An 18323-nucleotide genomic window follows, 5' to 3' on the forward strand; every position below is an offset into this window, starting at 1 on the left:
GAAAAGCACAGACCCAACAACAGGAAGATGCAAGGCCTGGTGAAGGAGATCTGGGTAACCCATTTTTGACAAAAACTCCCACCATGGCAAACTTTGGGAAAGGAAGAAACTGCTTACACACCCATATGCCATCCTGAGTTGTGAGAATGCCTCTGGACACCCGGGACTTGGGCTGTATAAAAGTGGTGCCTCTGGAAGAACATTTGGGGACCCTCACCACCAAGAAGACCAGAAGAAGAAGGGCCAACTGGACTGCAGGGACACATGGTGCTGACTATAATCTGTCTCTCTCTCTTTCTCTTTCTCCCCCCTGTCTCTTATTATTTCTACCCCTCTCTGTCTCAATTTCTCTCTCTCTCTCTCTCTCCATCTCGCTCTCTCACTCCTTGCTGTTAAATAAGATCTGTACCATTGACTTTAGCATATGGCCTAGTTCATACTTTAATTTGGACCCTAACATTATTTCAGGAGTGGGATCGTAACATTATTCCAGCAGAGCTTAACATTAGTTGGTGTCAGAGGTGAGATTGTAACACAGGGTACTAGTCCAACCCCAAGTTCACAGGACCTGGCACACTTTCTGTGTGCACTGGTCTGTGCCGTGGTGCACAGTGGGTGGCCCACCCATGCCATACCCCTCTTCCCAGGTTTTAAACTATCAACACTTTGTCTAAAATCTGTTATTACAATAATATAAAACTACCACAAACTGTTGCAATATTTTCCTTATATTTATTTCATGGGTGTATCATGATCCAATCCAGTACAGGAGCCCTTCACTCTGACCAGCAGCACAGGAGCTAGAGGCAGATTACATCCAGACAACTGGTGGCTTTATTATGTAACATTTCTGAAAAGGAAAATGGGATTGAGTGGTTTATCCTAATGTTCAAGGATTGGGGATGACTGGATTAAAGTTTTTTAGTCACTGTTCTGTTACTCCTACCAAGACTGGCTTATACTGTGGAGGACAAGGGATGTTGCTTAGAGAAAAGGGTTATTTGCCCTAAGCTGTACTGCTTGGAAGCAAAAGTTAATATGGATCAGATCCAGCTTCATGAATTCCACATCTTGTAAGAATGGAGAAACTCCTGTAAGGCTGGTTTCTTCAAAGCCATAGCACAGTGAATTAGAACACAGCTACTCCCTGAGCAGCAGGGCTACCTGTAGTTTCATTAATATCCAAGAAAATATCGATAAAATCTCCAACTGAATTTACACAACACATATCCCAGGATGAAAACTTAAGTAACTCGCAACGTAACAGCTACATGTTTATGAGCCCTTCTAGTGTTCTGGGGAACATTTTCAAAGCACCTACCATTGTATCATTTCAAACTGCATCACAAATGTTCAATACTCGAAGTGTAAACCCTCCTGGGAAGCAGGTATCGTTACATTCAACTACAGTTTGGTTTCGTATCACAAGTGATTTGATGCCTCCAAACTTCCACATTCGACTGCAAGCACTAGGATAACTTCCAGGGATGTGAGTGTATTTTGAAAGAAAAAAATGAATAATCCATAGGGGAAGCACAGACAATAGCTTTTATACATGTCCATAAATCATAAATCCAGGCACAAAAAGCTACTCTTGGTCAGTGGCAAAATAATGAAACCCAAAATAAACCATTATGTTTCTTCCAGAATTAGACTCTTTGCAAGTTTCTGAAAGAGTCTTTGGGCATGGACCCAAAAAGGAGGAAAAAAGGTCAGAGACTTGAAATGGGATGAATGCACTCACAATCCTTTTCAGAAGTACCAACTGGTTCATCTTCCAATTACTGTTTCCAGAGGCTTTTTGCAGCCTCCACTTTCACTGCTCCATGCTCAGGGTCTGACTCCGAAGGGTTTGGGGCCTTACAGCAAAGTAGGACCACAGTATCTCAGCAGCTGGCATGGTCCAAAGAGCAGGGACTTATCTGGGGGGTCAAGATACCAGCAGTGGATTCAGAATGAACTCTCCGAGTCAGTATACACAAATAATTATAACACAGACTGCAGCAGGTTGAAGTTATCTCTATATGGCGTGCTGAAGATATTCAATTAAATTAATTCCTTATATGCATAGAACTATTAATATTCACCAAAAGTCCTTGAGCAAGAAAGGTCACCATGAAAATAATCCTAAACTTCTAGTTAAATGTTTCCAGTCAAACCACGTGGAGACCCTCAGCTACTTCCTTTCCTAATACACAAACTTGCTGCCTCTTTCTCCAGTTTGATGGGATTGTTTGCAAATATTCTGTTTATGTAGTGATTTTTTTTAAATCAAATCACTTCAAGAGAATGAAATCCTCTTCACTCCCTTCTCCTCTGTACGGAAAGACACTCTCCCCATTCCAGAGACAGCCAATGCAAACTGCAAATCACATCAATTCACAGCTATTTTAGAAAAACTGAAACAGAAAAATGGAAAATGGAGATAACAGTATTAATTTTTATCCACTTGATACTTATCCTATCTATTCAGACTTCAGAAAAAATGCTTTTGTTTCCCTCGATGCTCCAACTGCAATTCAATCTTGGATGACGATTGAAGCCCTGTCACAATATAAATAAAACTTTCCAAAACGCTTAGAATTGAACTGCAACTGTTGAAGTACAAAACCACAGAAACACAGAATCTTTGGTGTCATGTAGCTGAAGAATTGAACCCTCGAAAAACCAGTAGCTGCTTTGAAGAGAAATAATGAAAGGTCCTACAACCCTGTACACCAGAAAATATGGGATATTTCTGTGATTCTGACAGATTCAGAGCTGAGGGCCTCTGTACCAGGAGCCCTGGTTCAGAGATCCATAAAGAAACAGGCTTTTCTTGGTGAAAACAACTCACCCTCACCCAGATTAACCTGCTGGCACCCTCCAAATCCTGTTTTTACTTAGAAGTTTTATACTTGAGGTGAACTTCTGGAGACTCTCAAATTTCATGCTTCACCAACATCAGAGAAGGCTGCATGCTGAATGCATTGCCTTTGGGCAGTATCTTAAAAGCCAACTAACTTCTGATTTTTCCCAAATGATATTAAATCTTGATAACTGAGAGCTGTTTTCAAACACTTGAAGGTAAGGCACAGACACCTCCAAGTCTCAGAGGACTGTAGCACGCTCAGAAAGTAGATGTATTTTTCATAAGTATTACTAAAAACTTAATCCGTAAAATGCGTGAAAAGAGCTCATATGATAACAGGTAAGGAATTTTTCTGGTAGCAAAAAGAGTCACAGAGACAAGAACAACAACGAAATAGAGCACAAAACAAAAAGCAAACAAAAAACAGAAAGGGCATTGCAGTGTCAGTGGTTCATCAAGGTCAAGTTGCAGGAGACTTACTCATAATACGAAAACATTATCTCCATAGGAACATTCTCTTTCTCTGATGGGATTAAAATAAGAAGCCTGATTAAAATTAAAAACAAAAACTTCATTCAAGGCAGAACAAAAACAAAAGGAGAATCTTTTCCCATGTGGAAAAAAACCTAATAATATCACCTGGAAGTTTCCATCTCAGTGGAACAAAAATGTGAAACCCTTGCTGATTAAGAAACACCTACTCCTATGTTTTCTCCAGGACCAGTGGAAACTGATGAAGGGTCCCTTAAGATATCTCACAGAGCTCACCAGTTTATTTCATGGATTTGCCTCAAATGTTCATGAAATTTAAAGGATTTACACACTTGAAATGTCTCTCTCCAACAATCAGGGTTCTTCTAAACTACACTGCCTATTCTAAGCTTTGCACAGATAATTCTGAGCAAGTTTGGTTTCTTTATTTTTTACAGAAATTATTAGGGGAGGCCCCAGACCTCCCTGGATACCATGAAAGAGAGAAACTGGAGGACTCAGAGGGACGAGCTGTTACAATGCATGACATGGGCTGATGAGTACAGGAATGGAAACACGAGACATGCAGACAATGCAGCTGTGCCTTTGTGTGTGCTCATATAAAATATCCAAAAAGTATGGACAAAAATTATGGACAACTATAAATCAGAATAATGAGGTATCAGAGGAACTGAAGCCAGCCTGAGTTTTCTCAGGACAAAACAATGCTGCAGCTTTACTGCACTGAACTGAAGGCAACACACCATCTCTGCTGGTGCACTTCAAAATATACCTCCAGATCTTCACAATGACCAAGGAACACTCTCAGAATAGTAAAAAACCCCAGTGTTACTACGGGAGTAGCCCTTAAAAAAGCAGACTTAGAATAATTAAGAAATACTTGGACAGATGAGCTATTTCACACTGACACAGCATATGGGGGATATTCTAAATTTGTGTCGTAGGTGTTTCTTTGTTTTCTTTTTCCTGATAGGAACGAGGATGACAAGAGACAGCACTGGAACCTGCAACACTGAGGTCTGATTTGTTGTTAGATTTCAAAGACCAGTCACTGGTTCCTGTACAGCAAGTATAGGTATTCAAAGGATAAGGTACTCAATTCAGAAGAGAGAAATTGGGTGATGTTTTTAAAGGGCTGAAGGAGTTCATGCATTGAAACTCTCAGTGACTGGAAAAAAGAATGAAAAAAAAAAAAAAAAGAAAGTATGAATGAGTTACTGTAGCCAAAACTCTGCAGAAATGCATGCACAGATAATTTATGTCACATATGTGTTTCACACTCCTACTGTTCTGCAGCACTCTGTAAAACCTGCTGTTATTACATGCTATACTGGCATGTCTATTACTTTTCAACAAGAAAATCATTACTTTGGCCTGCCTCCTGGTCTTGCTGAGTTTTGTATAGCTCACCTGGCCATTTCAAAAACACAAGCTGAAAAATTGTCTATAAATCAGATACTTGACAGAAAAAAGAAGTATTCTGCACTATTTAGCACAGCCAGGGCTGTACTGCATCAAATTCTACTGTCTGCTTTTTAACAATACCATCACTTAGAAAAAATGGCACTAATATAATGGTTCAATATTCAGTGTAATGAAGTGGGCTCAACAGCATTCTACCAGTCACAAGAGACATTACTGTCTGTCGTTTGTGAATAAACTTCCCTTCGTCGTGATTTAATCAACCTTCATTTTTAACCTGCATACATAAAACATTACATGCTTGAAGCCTTAATTACTTTGAAAAACACCTGAATAATTTAAAGTACAGCTTTATCCATACCAAGAGCCTCAAGAAACTCCTTAAGGGCAAAAGCCTCCCAGTGATCTGTCAGCTAAATCCAAGAGCCTTTGCAGAACCAGTTAACTCATTTTCAGTGACTAAACATTGCTTCTACAAATACTTTTAAATACAGACTTTGTCTACCTATTATGTGCAGGGTCAGGAAGAAAGATGCAATGCAGGAAAACAATGTTTTAGATTTGGCCAGGTCTCAAGAGCAAGTCCCAATACACCAGATGTAAAACAAGACTTGTTGGGAGAAAAACACCTCCCTGAGGTACAGAACAAGTGATCCACCAAACAGATAGAGTCACTCCACTGGAGCTGAGTGGACATCAGTCATCTGCACAGCCCAACATGGACCTGCTAAAGCCACCAAACACGTGTTAATGTGTTTTCGGGCCTGCTTTAACCAAACCACCATATTACACATTCACAAGGAAGACACACATCAAGTTACTTTCACTGCAACAGTCTGTGCAATAAAAAGAAAGGAAAAAAAATTAAAAAAGAAAATAACTACTTTCCTCAAAAAATTTGTAGCAAAGGAGATGCTGTATAATTAAAATTCTTGCTCTTTCAAGGAGGAAAATAAAAACAAAGAAGAAAAAAAAAAAAGAAAAAAGTTTTCAGAATTCTGACAGCCAGATCAAGGTCCTGGCACGGGAGTTAACACCAGCTCACGGATGAATGCTGACCACACCCAGCCAAAGTGCAGCCTTTGAAATGCTTTCCATAGTCACAGCTGCAGCTTTTAGATCCCGAAGTAAATATATATTAAGTTTTGCCAAGTGCTGCATGGAAATCAGTAGAATTCCATTCTTCAGTCTGCAGCTCTTCAGGAAAAGTTCTCTTTAACTCAGATATAAGATAACGTATTATTCCTTTCCTGTTACAACAAAGATTTACAGTAGCACATAAAAAGAAGAGGAGGAACTTTCTATCATTGTCAGGCAGCAGAAAGGGAAAAAAAAGAGAGATGATTGCAATAAAGGTCGTTTTTATTCCCTCATAGGAGTTCATTTGTATCAACTATCAACAATAGTAAAACTACCAGTAATTCACTGATTCACCAAGGCACCCCCATCACTCCATCTCCTGTAGACTGCAAGCCATTACATTTCCCTGGAATACTACCTTTTTCCAAGGGCCAAAAATTTTTGCTTGGGCATCTTTCTGGAAACCATTTCTCATTTAAAGACATCAAAAGGCGCAGAGTTCAAAATTTACCTCAGCAATTCTGTTCCAAGGGTTAAATTGCCTGCCTTAAGAAATGTGCTCCTTATTTCACTTTCCTTTCTGCTTTTCTTTTCATTTTATGTACCTGTTGTTTCTCATTATGATTTGTGCAAGATCAGGCACTCAATTGCAACACACAGCAGCACCTGGAAGGAATTTCTTACACTGTGTCTGTTTTCTCCCTTAGCTGGTCACAGCCAGAGATTTCCATCTCATCCATCCCATCCCTCCTATTTATGTACCTTGTTTCCACCAAGCTTGTGCCAGCCCACATTTTAGATGGTGGATGTGCTGAAGTCCTGCTTTTAATGGAAATCCACTACAGTAAAATAGATAATGCCATTCCCCTCATTAGGGGAAGTGGTTTCCATGTAAATGTGACTATGGCTCATTACTCCATACTCTACTTGAGCACACTAAGCACAACACAGACAGGCAAAAAAAACCACCCTGTTTTTCTCAGGTATTTTGCAATTTGCTGACAATTTTTGTGTGCTGCTCCTCTCCTCCTTATTACCAGTGTAAGTGCAAATTCCTAGAAATGATGGAAAGACTCACAGTGGTATGAAAGCAACACTCAGAGCTGGGTCTTCAGCATCCACAGATCATTGAGAAATAGGTGAGTGGTTAAGAGTCCTTCCTGCTCAGCTAAGTCACACAGGATTGTGCTGGCAGCAGAAACAGAGAAGGGATTTTCAGCCCTTATCTGCTGGGGTTAGATAAACAGGGAATACTAATTCTACCCAAAATCACGGAATTATGCAGATAAAATACAGCCTTTAGCACTATTAACCACTTCAGGGATAATCATTGAAAGCTATACTGGTTCATACCCAACATTCATAAGTATGCTCTTTATTTACTATTTTCCTGGAATAATGGATGGAGAATGGATGGTACAAGAAAATCAGATTAAACTGATTTTCTAATACAGTCTTTTTTTCAGCACTACACAAATTTTCTAATGTGAGACTCCATTCACAGAAACAACATACATTGAAATAAATACAAAATCTTCCACCTGGAATTTCTAGGCTGCATAGATGGTCTTGAGGGTGAGTATTAACAAAGTGCCATAACCCCTCAGCAGGAAGAGCACATGTGTTACCCCAGGCACCTGTGAGGCTCCTCCACTGGCACAGCAAACACAGATATATATGGAAGTGCAACACTTTGGTAGCAGTAACTGCACCCTAAATGACAACCACTGTGATTATTATATTTCATATCATCTCAGGTTTCTGCCTTGAGGGCAGAAATCCAGACTCTTTGCCAACTACCAGTAACACCAACTTCCTGAGACTCCTCTGGATTGTGAGGACACTCCTAAATCTTAGTGTTTTTCTCACAGAAGTACACAAATATCAGAGAGTCAGACTCATGTTGACCACAAGCCTCTGTCTTACTAACAGATCACCATAAGTGAGCTACCTCTCTATGGCATTGCTCAGTAACATTTTTAAAAGGCAGTCAGCTTTCCCCAAACGTGCACTGGAGATCCATCACAGGCAACTCTGACATTTCAAATTCCCAAAACAACACACCTCAAACTCTGCCATTATTTCTGAAATTGTAGCCTTCAAGGACCCACCCAAGTCACACAGAAATTTTGCAATCAGCCAAGAACAGAACAAGGGCTTTTACTCTCCAGTTTTGTAATCTCCATCCTCTTTCAAGTTAGTGCAACTCTTCCAGATACATCCACCTATGTAGAGCTAGGAAAAAACATCTCAGCTACAGAAGATCGTATGATCTATAAACCTCCAGAAAGACTTAGACTCGTTTTGTTTCCTCCTGTCTATTTCAGATTCTGAGTGGTCCTCATAAGCATCTCTTGTGAAACTGAGACCTCTCCACGACCTGCAACTCATTCATTCATGTCAGTGTATCTCTCTCTTGACCAGGGTGAAAAAAAACACTGGTATGTTTGAAAAACAGCAAACAAATACCTACAAACATGTAAGAAACAGACCCAGTGTTGCAATGAAAAAGACAAAGTCATGCAATGTAGTTGTACCAGGCCTAAGCCAAGTGAAAAAAACAAACCAAAATCATACAGCTGCTTTTAAATATATGCATGTATTCACCATCTTCTATGTTTGTTAAAGCTGCGTAGCAAAGAGAGAGCAGCAGCACTGGACAGGGAAGCCACGTATTAAGGACCTGATTTGCACAGCTTTTGTGTTTCTGGAGGTTACATGGACCAGCTCCAGTCTGATCCCAGGAACCCAATACCCATCAAGAGCTGGTGCACCCCAGCATCAGCTTCTTTAATTTCATCCTAAAGGAATCCAGCTCACAGTCTGAAACTGCTCTGGGGTGCAAGACAAAATTCATCAGGGTCAGTCAGGATTTGTTCACTGGTACATTTTTGATCCAAACTAAAACACTACCATGGCTTTTCCCAAAAGAAACGTACTGCAAGCCAAGGGAACCTTCTTGAACTGCCCTTACTCAGGCCACCCAACTTTTAGAGCCATTATGTGTTTATTTAGAATTGTTATTAGACCACTGATTTAAACAGCTCTTCCTAAAGACTCAAAACTGCCGCACACCATCACTGCTAATTAAGTGTACTTAGACTCAAACCCTTGCTCTGAAAGACTCCCCCAATATATCCTAAAGGCTTTGATTTAACTGGGCTCTGAAGCCTGAGGATGGGAAAGGGGGAAAGGAGGTCAGCAGTCTCTGCACTGCCAGGAGCAGAGAGAACAAACACGGGGGATGAATGATCACTCGCACTGGCAGTGTTTGATTTACGTTCTTGCACTTGCCCAGCACTTCAAGCAAGTTTAACAGTTTTCCCATTGGCATTCGGAATTCTCTCCACATTCTCAAAAATAAAACTTCAATATTGGCCTGGTTTGTTATTTGGAAAGCTACAAAATGCTTTTCTTTCCTCCCCAAAGGAATGTAAATTGCAAATATTGCCCTAGGCAGTCTAAAATATGCCCCCAAAAGCTTTTAAAGAATCATTATTTTCCTTAAATTATCACATTGTTTAATACTCTCTAATTGATTTTCTTAGGCAATATCCTCCAAACGCCAGAGGGGTTTTATCTATTTTATCTTAGAATCAGTCAAAACTATTTACAGATTCTCTACATAAATAACACGTAGTAAGCTATGTGGCTGTTACCAGCAGTGTTAAGAAAGATTAGAAAAGGTCTTTTAGCTTCAGCCTTGGATCTGTAGGTCATCCAATGTCCTTTCTAATGAATAAATACAGTAATTTATCATCATCAGTCACCACCAGCATTGTGCTTTTTACTATCATATATTAATGAACATCATTCGATGCAGATGAGTGAAGCATATAAGTGTATGATTAAAGTGGAAAGGGACAGAGTTTGAGATATCCAAGATTCTGTGACTAATGCATCGACTTGAAATATGACACAGGTCCTGTAAGACTTACAAAGATGGTGTCAACAAGTTACAGGTACCTGGTGGCAGGACACAGGCAGGTGTGGCAGCAGGTGAGATGACCTGTGCCTTTGGATGCAATGTTAAAGGAAGTAAAATACGTGAAATACAAACTTGTACACCTACAAGTCCTTCCATAGGTCAGACAAATTTCAAAGCTCTGTTAGTTTCAAAAAAACTCACAGCAAAACACAACAACAAGAAAAACTACGATATCCCTCTAGGGATCATTTATTACATTCTTTACCACCACCATGGGAAGAGAGTCAGTGGTCATATTTGTGTGTCACTAACACATGCATGTATTCTCCAAATGCCCCCAAGTTATTAAAAAGTGATAAAATGATGGCTTTCAAATTTGAGAATAACATCAAACAACATCTCTGCTTAAAGAGCTCCTCCCTCTTGTTAATTATCAAAACAGCTTACCTGAAGCAATACTTTCAGTTGGAAGATGCTGGGAATAAAACACTGACGCTGTTTTTTAAAATAGCTAATACAATATGTATATTCAAATATCTGAGGCTACTAAGTAACCTGCAGCATGCCTGCAATTCTTTCTAGCACACAAGAGCCAAAAAGATTGCCCTGTTTCACAGTTTTTGATTTACTGCATTAAGTAATCCCTTTAATCCACCTGCAAGCGGAGGGCTCTGAATGCTGGAAGTCAGGTGCTGGGTGATGCTGCCTAGGTTCCCACACGCTGCTTTGAAAGCAAGGCACATGGCAAAAAGGCACAGGAACCATGAGGGGAGGGTACCAAGAACAAGAGAGCATCAGCGTGATCACCTTGCCTTGTGTCCACCAGCAGACACCTCTTTGTGGTTGTGCCCCAGGGCAGAGGGTGGATAAAGCACTGGAAGGGTCTTGGTAAAGTTTTCTGCATTAGGAAAGTGAATTTCTGACACTCATCTGACACTCATCACTTGCGAATTTGAGATGTACAGAGAAATACCCTCATGTGCAAAACATATACGGCTCAAGCTCCCCGAGATCGTGCATGCCCTCAGAGCAGTCACCAGGTGTCACAGACAAAGATGCTCCTCAATTAACATCAGGAGCATCTCACCAAAAACAAGATCCTGCTCACCCCTGCCCCATGGATCTCAGAGCAGAAGACAAGAACTGCAGTGAAGATGGAAGACAAGCTTCAGGCTTTTTATGCCAATCACCACAACCAGGTACACAGCTGAACTACATCGAAACAGTCACCCAGTAAGGAGAAAACAAATAAAGACCACATGTACTATTGGAAAGATGACACATCCTGTGCCTTCCTCTAGAATCTGAATCCTGAACAATATTACAAACCACCACAGGTAATACATTTTCTTATAAGCTTCTCGTGCCACTGGTCACACAGTCAACAGATATTGCAAGCCTGTAATCCCCCTTGCTGGATTCAGCAGAGATATAGTATGGCCTCTATACAGTGAAAGAAATAGAATTTAAAAGTTAAGATTCAAATGATAGCTCTTTATGAAATATTCTGGGCATAATAATACAACCTTATTTCACCACTTCTATTGGCTTTTCTTTCCTACTGTTTGTGACATTGTGTTGAACCTTGCAATCCAGTAAGTTCGGGTAGAGCACCACAGCAAAGCAAGGTAAAAGTTCCACTAGGCTGGTAAGCAGGGAAAATGCAAAGTCACTTGGGAATATGTACTAGAACTGGATTTCTTATTTCAGCCTGAAGCCAGCTCTGAACACAAGCAGGAGTGGGGGACATGGACCTGACCACCTAAGTCTTTCAAATCACTGGAACTGTTGTGTGTATGTGATTAAGAGTTCAAGTTTCTGCCTGACCCATCAAGCTCGAAATTACCTGAGTGGGGCAAGGGAGAGCCCTTTCACCTTGACAAAACCTCATTAAGGTGAATATTGCTCTGGACAGACACAGCTATCCATCAATATCTTTCCCACTACAAGATTAGAGTCTGGTTTTGGGAAAAAGAAGCAAAACAATGAAGACATAAAAATAGAAATTATTTTGGCTTTAGCCACCGAAAAAATAAAACACAGATAATTGTCTTTTGTTCAGATGTACTTTTAGAATGTGCCACTTGTCTGGTGACCACAGGAACTGGTCCTGAGACAGAAAAATTCAACTCCTTAAATCATGACAGTCAAGCAAACAGTAGCCAGTTGTCCTTGTTTGTTTACTAAACATGTAATTTAAATGCTTACCAAAAAATGTCCCTAGTTAGTACAGCACAATGTCTGATTTGATTTGTCCTTTACCTGTTTCAAGAAGAATAATGTAGTAGATTCTAAAATTATATACAGTAAAAAAAAAAAAAATCCACTTTTTTTTCTGTTTTAAAATCAATTTTAAAAAGGCATCAGGTTCGGAGAGCAAAAGAGGCTCAGGAGAAAATTATTATAAATTTCAAAGGTCTGTCCTCTGCACACACAAAGAACAGTGAATAGCACCAGGTGGTGTAGATCATCTGGCTTTTTGTAAACAGACTGAAGCCTCACAAAGGTAATACCTAGAGGAATTATCTTAGTTTGTCATCTGCAAAGACAGCAACATTCATCAACCAGCAAGTCATTCAGGTACATTAGATTTTTCAAATATGCTGTGTCCACTGATATATTTGAACCAAATGGTTTTTGCCTTCTGAAAAAGATCACTAAACAACCTTGTCCAAGACCCCAGGACAGTTCTTAAGAGCTACAAGATGACAACCACTCATTTTCATCCTCTAAAGGGAACTGAGGGAGCCACGTTCACTCCTGACACAGCGCTCAAGTGACAGAAGTCTGAGCACCTGGATAGAGCATTCCAGAAACACAAGTAATTTACAGCTATTTTCCTTTCTACAGATCTACCACCTGAACATAAAACTGTAATTTTTGCAATAAATATGACTCATCAGTCAGCAGTGAGGTGAGAATAAATCTGGCTAATTTATCAAATAGAGTACCAAAACATCAATAGCACTGTTAATGGAAGTTGTTATTGGATGCCTTGTCCCAGGGGAGCCTTGGTGTAAAGGTACTATCAGATCAAGTGTTGGATATGAAGTTGTATCCAATTATTTATAAGGTGTTGGCTGTGGGTGCCTCAGTCAGCCAACTCAAGCTTTTCTTTAAACTGAAGAGTTCCAGCACTAGCCTGCTGTAATTTGAAATCCCAGTTTGGGTCACAAGCCTATACATTTACCAGAAATGCTTCACCTTTGGTATGACTGCTCTCAGAGGTATCTGTAGAACCAGACTTTGGAATCAGGAAAGAGATTTAAACTTAGAAGATCTTGGTGCAATTCCTTGTTCTTTCTAGGACTTCCTACTTCTCTACCAGAGAAGATTTGCTGGCCCTGCTGCCTCAGGAAACCCTTCTCAGAAAAGACACCTTCTTGTTATGAATAGATACTAAACTCCAAGTATCACACTAAGTTCACACAAGCGCACCAGCAACATGAAATGTGAAACATGAGTACACAGACAGAGATGGATTTATTAAAGACCCTAAGAAGGATGCATTTTCCATATGAGCAAGCCCATGAGAGTGCTGTGGAGTATGGAAAAGTGGATTGAACATATGAACCCCTCTTCTTCTCTCCATGCTCACCACAGTATCTGCATGCTCACTCTGCAACTTCAACCACGACAAGCCAACAAAAAGCTTTGAAACAATTATATTCTTCTGTTGGGATCACAGCCACACCACGCTGCTGCACTAACAATGGTTTCCAGAACAAACCTGAAGTCAGACACAGCCTCTGGTCAAGCCCTGGCCAGGGCTGAGCGTGTCCCATGGATCTTGGCTGCTGCAGAGGTGCATGAATGGACATCCACAACCCTGGCCTCATTCTGCATGGAGCTCACTGCAGGATTCAGGCCTCCATCCTTATCATGGGCATTCGAACCCACAGAAAGACTTGCTATTCACTAAAAGCAGCATTTTGCATGCCATACTGCATTATCTCCCTGGCACCTAAGACAACAGGCAACCAAAGCTGATTCAACATCAACTTTAATCAAGACAAGAAAATTTGGTCTGAAAAACCCAATCCAAATATACAGGACTTCACATCTACACTTCATTCAGCCAGGCCCACAGACAAACCAGTGACTGCCACATCCACCACTGACAGAGGCTGAGAATTCCACAGCACTAAGGCAATCATACTTCTATATTTAGGACAAACTCTTAATATTTAGTGTGCTTTACATTGATATCTTACTGCTGTTCCTTCTTACAACCTAAAAAAGCAGCCAAACTGGTAATTTTTCTCATACAATATTAATCCTGCTTTGAAAAGACTTCCACCTCCAATAATTGCCAATTCAACATCTCTGAACTGAATATAAAGAAATAGAGATTAGTTAAGTTCAAGTACTTTTTATTACATCTAATAGCAGTATCCCTCTAAAGAAAAACAATGTCCTTGAAATTTATGAGCTCTATGAACCTCTGAGTCCATTTAAAATGATCCTCACTTTTCCATAAATTCTATTTGCATAGAATTTAAGCACTGATAGAAGTTACCCATCTATGTCAGATCATGTAACTTATGCAATTAATTTATTCAAGAAAGATCAAATGTATTATTTTACCAGCATTACATGAAAATGTGCCATAGTGCATACATTTCCGAGCAGAAAGCATGCATCTTTAAATTTATTTAAATGAATGAGTTCACTGATACTGGACGGACCCCTCAGAGCTGAACGTGGGTGTGCTTGCAGGACTGGGTACTCGGACTCGGGCTTTCTAAAGCAGATCTGAGCCCAGCAGCTTCCACTGCTGCTGTTTTTCACCCAATACGAGTGTATCGACGGAAAATTAAGCTCCACGTATAGATGTAGCGGAGAATGAAAACGTGAAATGCAGTTCCCCACGTCCTGTGAGCCCATTCAGCGTGCCGGAGTTCCGAACCAAAAGCGGAGCGCACGGACATGTGCAAAAAACCCCCTCCATTGGAGTTCGCATATTTTAAGGTGTTTGGGGGCGAGGGAGAGCCGAGCGCTGCCCGGGGGCCTCTCCCGCCGGGTGCCGAGGGCAGGTGCGCGGCTGCGGCTCCGGCACGACCCCCTCCCCGCCCCGGGTGCCGAAAGGTCCCCGGGGGCCAGTCCCATCCCTCCCGACGCCTTAGTGCTGTCGCCCGGGAACATCAGGCACAGCGATCTGGTGATGGAAACTTCGATTTTGTGACTATGACATCCAAGTTCGGCTGCTCCCCGGTACCATCTCTCATATGCGGACGCCGCCCGATACTCGACAGCTAGCCGGTACCGAGAAACACCGCTACCGAGAGGCATCAGCACCCCACCAGCCTCAGCCCCGCCAGCCCACGGGGCGGCACCGTCGGGCCAAGGGACGTGACTGCCGCCCGGCCGCTGCCAAAATCCCCCCGGGAACCCTCCCCGGCCTCCGCGGCCGCTCCCTGCCCGCCCCGCGCGGAGCGGGCGGCGATGAGGAGCGCCCCGCACCGCCGGCAGCCCCGGCCGCTCCCGCGGTGCCACGGCTGCTCCCCGCGGCCAGGGCAGCATCCCCCCGCCCGTGCGTCTCCCCCGGCGCAACTCGCGGGGAAGCGGAGCGCAAAGTACAGCGGGACCCGCTGCCACCGGGGCCGGGGCTGGGATCCAGCCCCGATGTGGATCCCGACGAGGCTGAGTCCCCTCCGGGCGGCCCCCAGCGCATCCCCGACACAGCTCTGCGGGGTTCCTTCTTCTCCCCGACCGAACCGCCCCGAGGGCGCCCGTGTCCCCCGTCCCCCTCCCGCATACTTTTCCCCAGCTCCGCACAACTTCTCCGGGACGGCGGCCGCCCCCCGCCCCGTCCATCCCCGGCCCCTCGCCGGCGCCTCCCGCCGCGGCTCGCACCTGGTCGGGCTGCGGCGGCGGCGGGTTCCCCCTGCCGCCCGGGTGCGCCGGCTGCTCCTTCATGGCTGTCATCGCAGGGGCTCGGCGCGGCGCCTCTCACTGCTGCTGCGGCCCCGGGCACCCCTCCCTCGGCGCCAGCCGCATGACACCAGCCTCCCCTGGAAGTGGCGCGGCGGAGGAGGAGGAGGAGGAGGAGAAAGAGGAGGACGGGCGGGGGGCGCGGAGCCGCTGCCGCGGCAGCGCCGCTACCGCAGTGCCCCGGCGCGCCGGTGCTCAGGGGGCGCCCGGCCCCGCCGTGCCCCGCGCCGGGGGGCGGCCGCGCATCAGCGCCGGGCGCGGCCGCGGAGCGCCCCGAGCGGGCACGCTCTGCCCGCCCGCCCCGCTCCCCCCGCTCCGCCCGCCGTGGGCCGGCCCGCCGCCGCCAGCAGGTGTCAGAGCCGCTCCCGCCGGCCCGGGAGAGACCATCCGCGCCCCCGCCACGGGGGCGTCGCTGCCGTCTGCGCCGGGGCCGCGCCGCCGAGACCGCCCCGAGACCGCCCCGCGGGGACCGGCCCCTGCCGCTGCTGCCCCGCCACCGGCGGCGGAAACCGCGGAGGGGCTAAAGGGAAGGAAAGGGTGAAGGGAGCCCAGCTACGCTGTTTGCTTGCTGTAACGCTTCTGGTGCCCCGCAGCTGCGGACTTGCCGGGCAGGGCAGGAGCTGTCCCGCCGCTGTCCAGCCCCGCCGCTGTCCAGCCCCGCTACGGCGTTTCAGCAGCGACAGCAGCGAGCGGCCAAAGGCGCATCTGCCCATCTGTACCGGAACGTGCCCCGGCCTCGGAAGCTCGGCATGGGGCATCAGAACCCTGGTTTGCACCAAGACACTCATCTTGGGAAGCCCGAGGCTGTGAAAGGGGTTCCAAGGACCAGTTTAGCTGAGCTCAGCACAGGAGGCCCTGATACGGAGCTAGGAAAAAGGAGAACGTTAGGGAATACCACAGGGACCAAGTTTACCTTGTGTCCCAAAGCCATATCATCAGGTAGCTTCAAGGGGTGTTCTATGTAAGGATGAATAAAGGAGACCATCTCAAATTTTATTCTAACCATCAAGAAGGAAATAGTTGAACTGTGAAGACAGATGCTGACTCAAGGCATAGTGAACATGAGCCTTTGTAAGGGAAAAGAACCTGAAACTCAAGCAGGTGAAACAGCTGGACTTGGGCTGGGCTGCTTGTTAATTCGTGTTGGTTTCATGCCCCAGAACTCAGGAGGATCGAGAACACAGGACTGTCTCCATGCAGGAGATGGAGCACTGGGATGGGATTTCGTGGCTGTCAGGAGAGAGAGCCCCAGCACTGTCTTAGTCAGCCTGTGTCTCAGGAGGCTGCAAGGTAGAAGGAAAGCTGTCAGCACATAGTGAGAGGAGCTTTTGATCATTTTTAATATATTTTGCATCAAACCTCAGAAGAAAGGTCAATTCTGACTGGATGAGCATAATTCATAGTGGTGACAGAGATCTAAGATTTCAGCCTATGCTGGGAACTGTTTAAAAAGGGACGGAAGGATGACATGGGACTGAGGAACTACACACCAGGCAGCCACAGAATAGAGAGCACTGAGTGTTTCCACCTTCCACTATCACCCATTGCTGTGTTGACTCCTCCACCAGTCAAGAGGCATAAAAAAAGCCAAGCAAATGAACTTTGCAAGCACCTAGACAAAAACTAGATGATGACTAATAGCCACCATTAATTTGTCAAGAGTTTATCATGTCAAACAAACCTAATTTCTTTCTTTAATAGGCTAACAAGCCTGTCAGTAGGAGAGCAGTGAATGTCACCTAGATTGACTCACAAGGGCTTCCAGCACTGTCTACCAGGACAGTTTCATCTGGTACAGAAAAATATCTTCCGAATAGAACTAAAACAACTATCTACAAAACTGTTTCTCCAGCACCATTTCCATTTGCTCTTGCCAGTACTGTCAGGACAGCTGTTGAACACAGGAGCCAAGGTCAGGGAATGCACAGCAACGCAGACATGTAGCAAGGAGAATCAGAAGTGTGACAAGAATGTGCTCTGAAGGAAAAGTGAAAATAACCTGGAGCAGTTAGTCTTAAGAGAACTGGGAGCTGATATGGAAACGAAGTTCAAATGCTTAAAAGGTGTTACCAAAGAATGAAAATAATCCCTTGATTGTTGTCTAAATGTCTGTCTGGAGTGATATGAGTGTAATTGGTGATGCCTCAAGTAGGAGAATTGTCTAAATTAACTGTCTCAATCTCTTTTTGTTGCTGACTTTATGGTTCCTTTCGAGCACAACACCGTGGGCCACCCACAGCCCCCTGCATGAGACCCAACTACAAGATTGTTCTCGCCTGCACAGTTGCTTTGTCTCAGACCAGGAATCAGCAGTTCCTGTGCTTCTCTTCACACCATCTCTTCCCTTACCTCTCCTTTTTACATATCTATTTTCTCTCTTATAATTCATTATTTCCCACCCCAGCTGCTGTCAGCCCTGTCCCTTTACTTCCTTGCCCTCTGCTGCTGTCTCTTTTTGTTTAATTTTCGCACTATGCAAAGAAAAAGCAAAAAGGGCAGCAAAGGTGGCATCTTGTGCACTCCCACACCTTTTGCTCTGCCTTACTTCCACAGACCAGCCTTCACTGCCAACCCTGCCTTTGTTTTGGCTGCATTCTGCTGGACTTGGGGTCTTGT

The 18323-nt window shown here is 44.1% G+C and overlaps 1 protein-coding gene across 3 annotated transcripts in view; it reads right to left on the bottom strand.

Moving 5' to 3' along the window:
• DPP10 (dipeptidyl peptidase like 10) overlaps positions 1 to 18323 on the bottom strand; it is a 451044-nt gene that overhangs the window by 234701 nt on the left and 198020 nt on the right. The window contains exon 1 of one of the 3 annotated variants that reach the window (XM_032114483.1): positions 15630 to 15892. The exons of 1 other annotated variant lie outside the window; for it this stretch is intronic. In XM_032114483.1, coding sequence (XP_031970374.1) covers positions 15630 to 15701 — 72 coding nt within the window. In that variant the 5' untranslated portion in view covers positions 15702 to 15892. Of the gene's footprint in view, positions 1 to 15629; positions 15894 to 18323 lie in introns of those variants that run through there. One more of the 3 variants, XM_032114485.1, reaches the window with a different exon arrangement.

The sequence above is a fragment of the Corvus moneduloides genome, chromosome 7, assembly GCF_009650955.1.
Source record: "Corvus moneduloides isolate bCorMon1 chromosome 7, bCorMon1.pri, whole genome shotgun sequence".
NCBI lineage: Eukaryota > Metazoa > Chordata > Aves > Passeriformes > Corvidae > Corvus > Corvus moneduloides.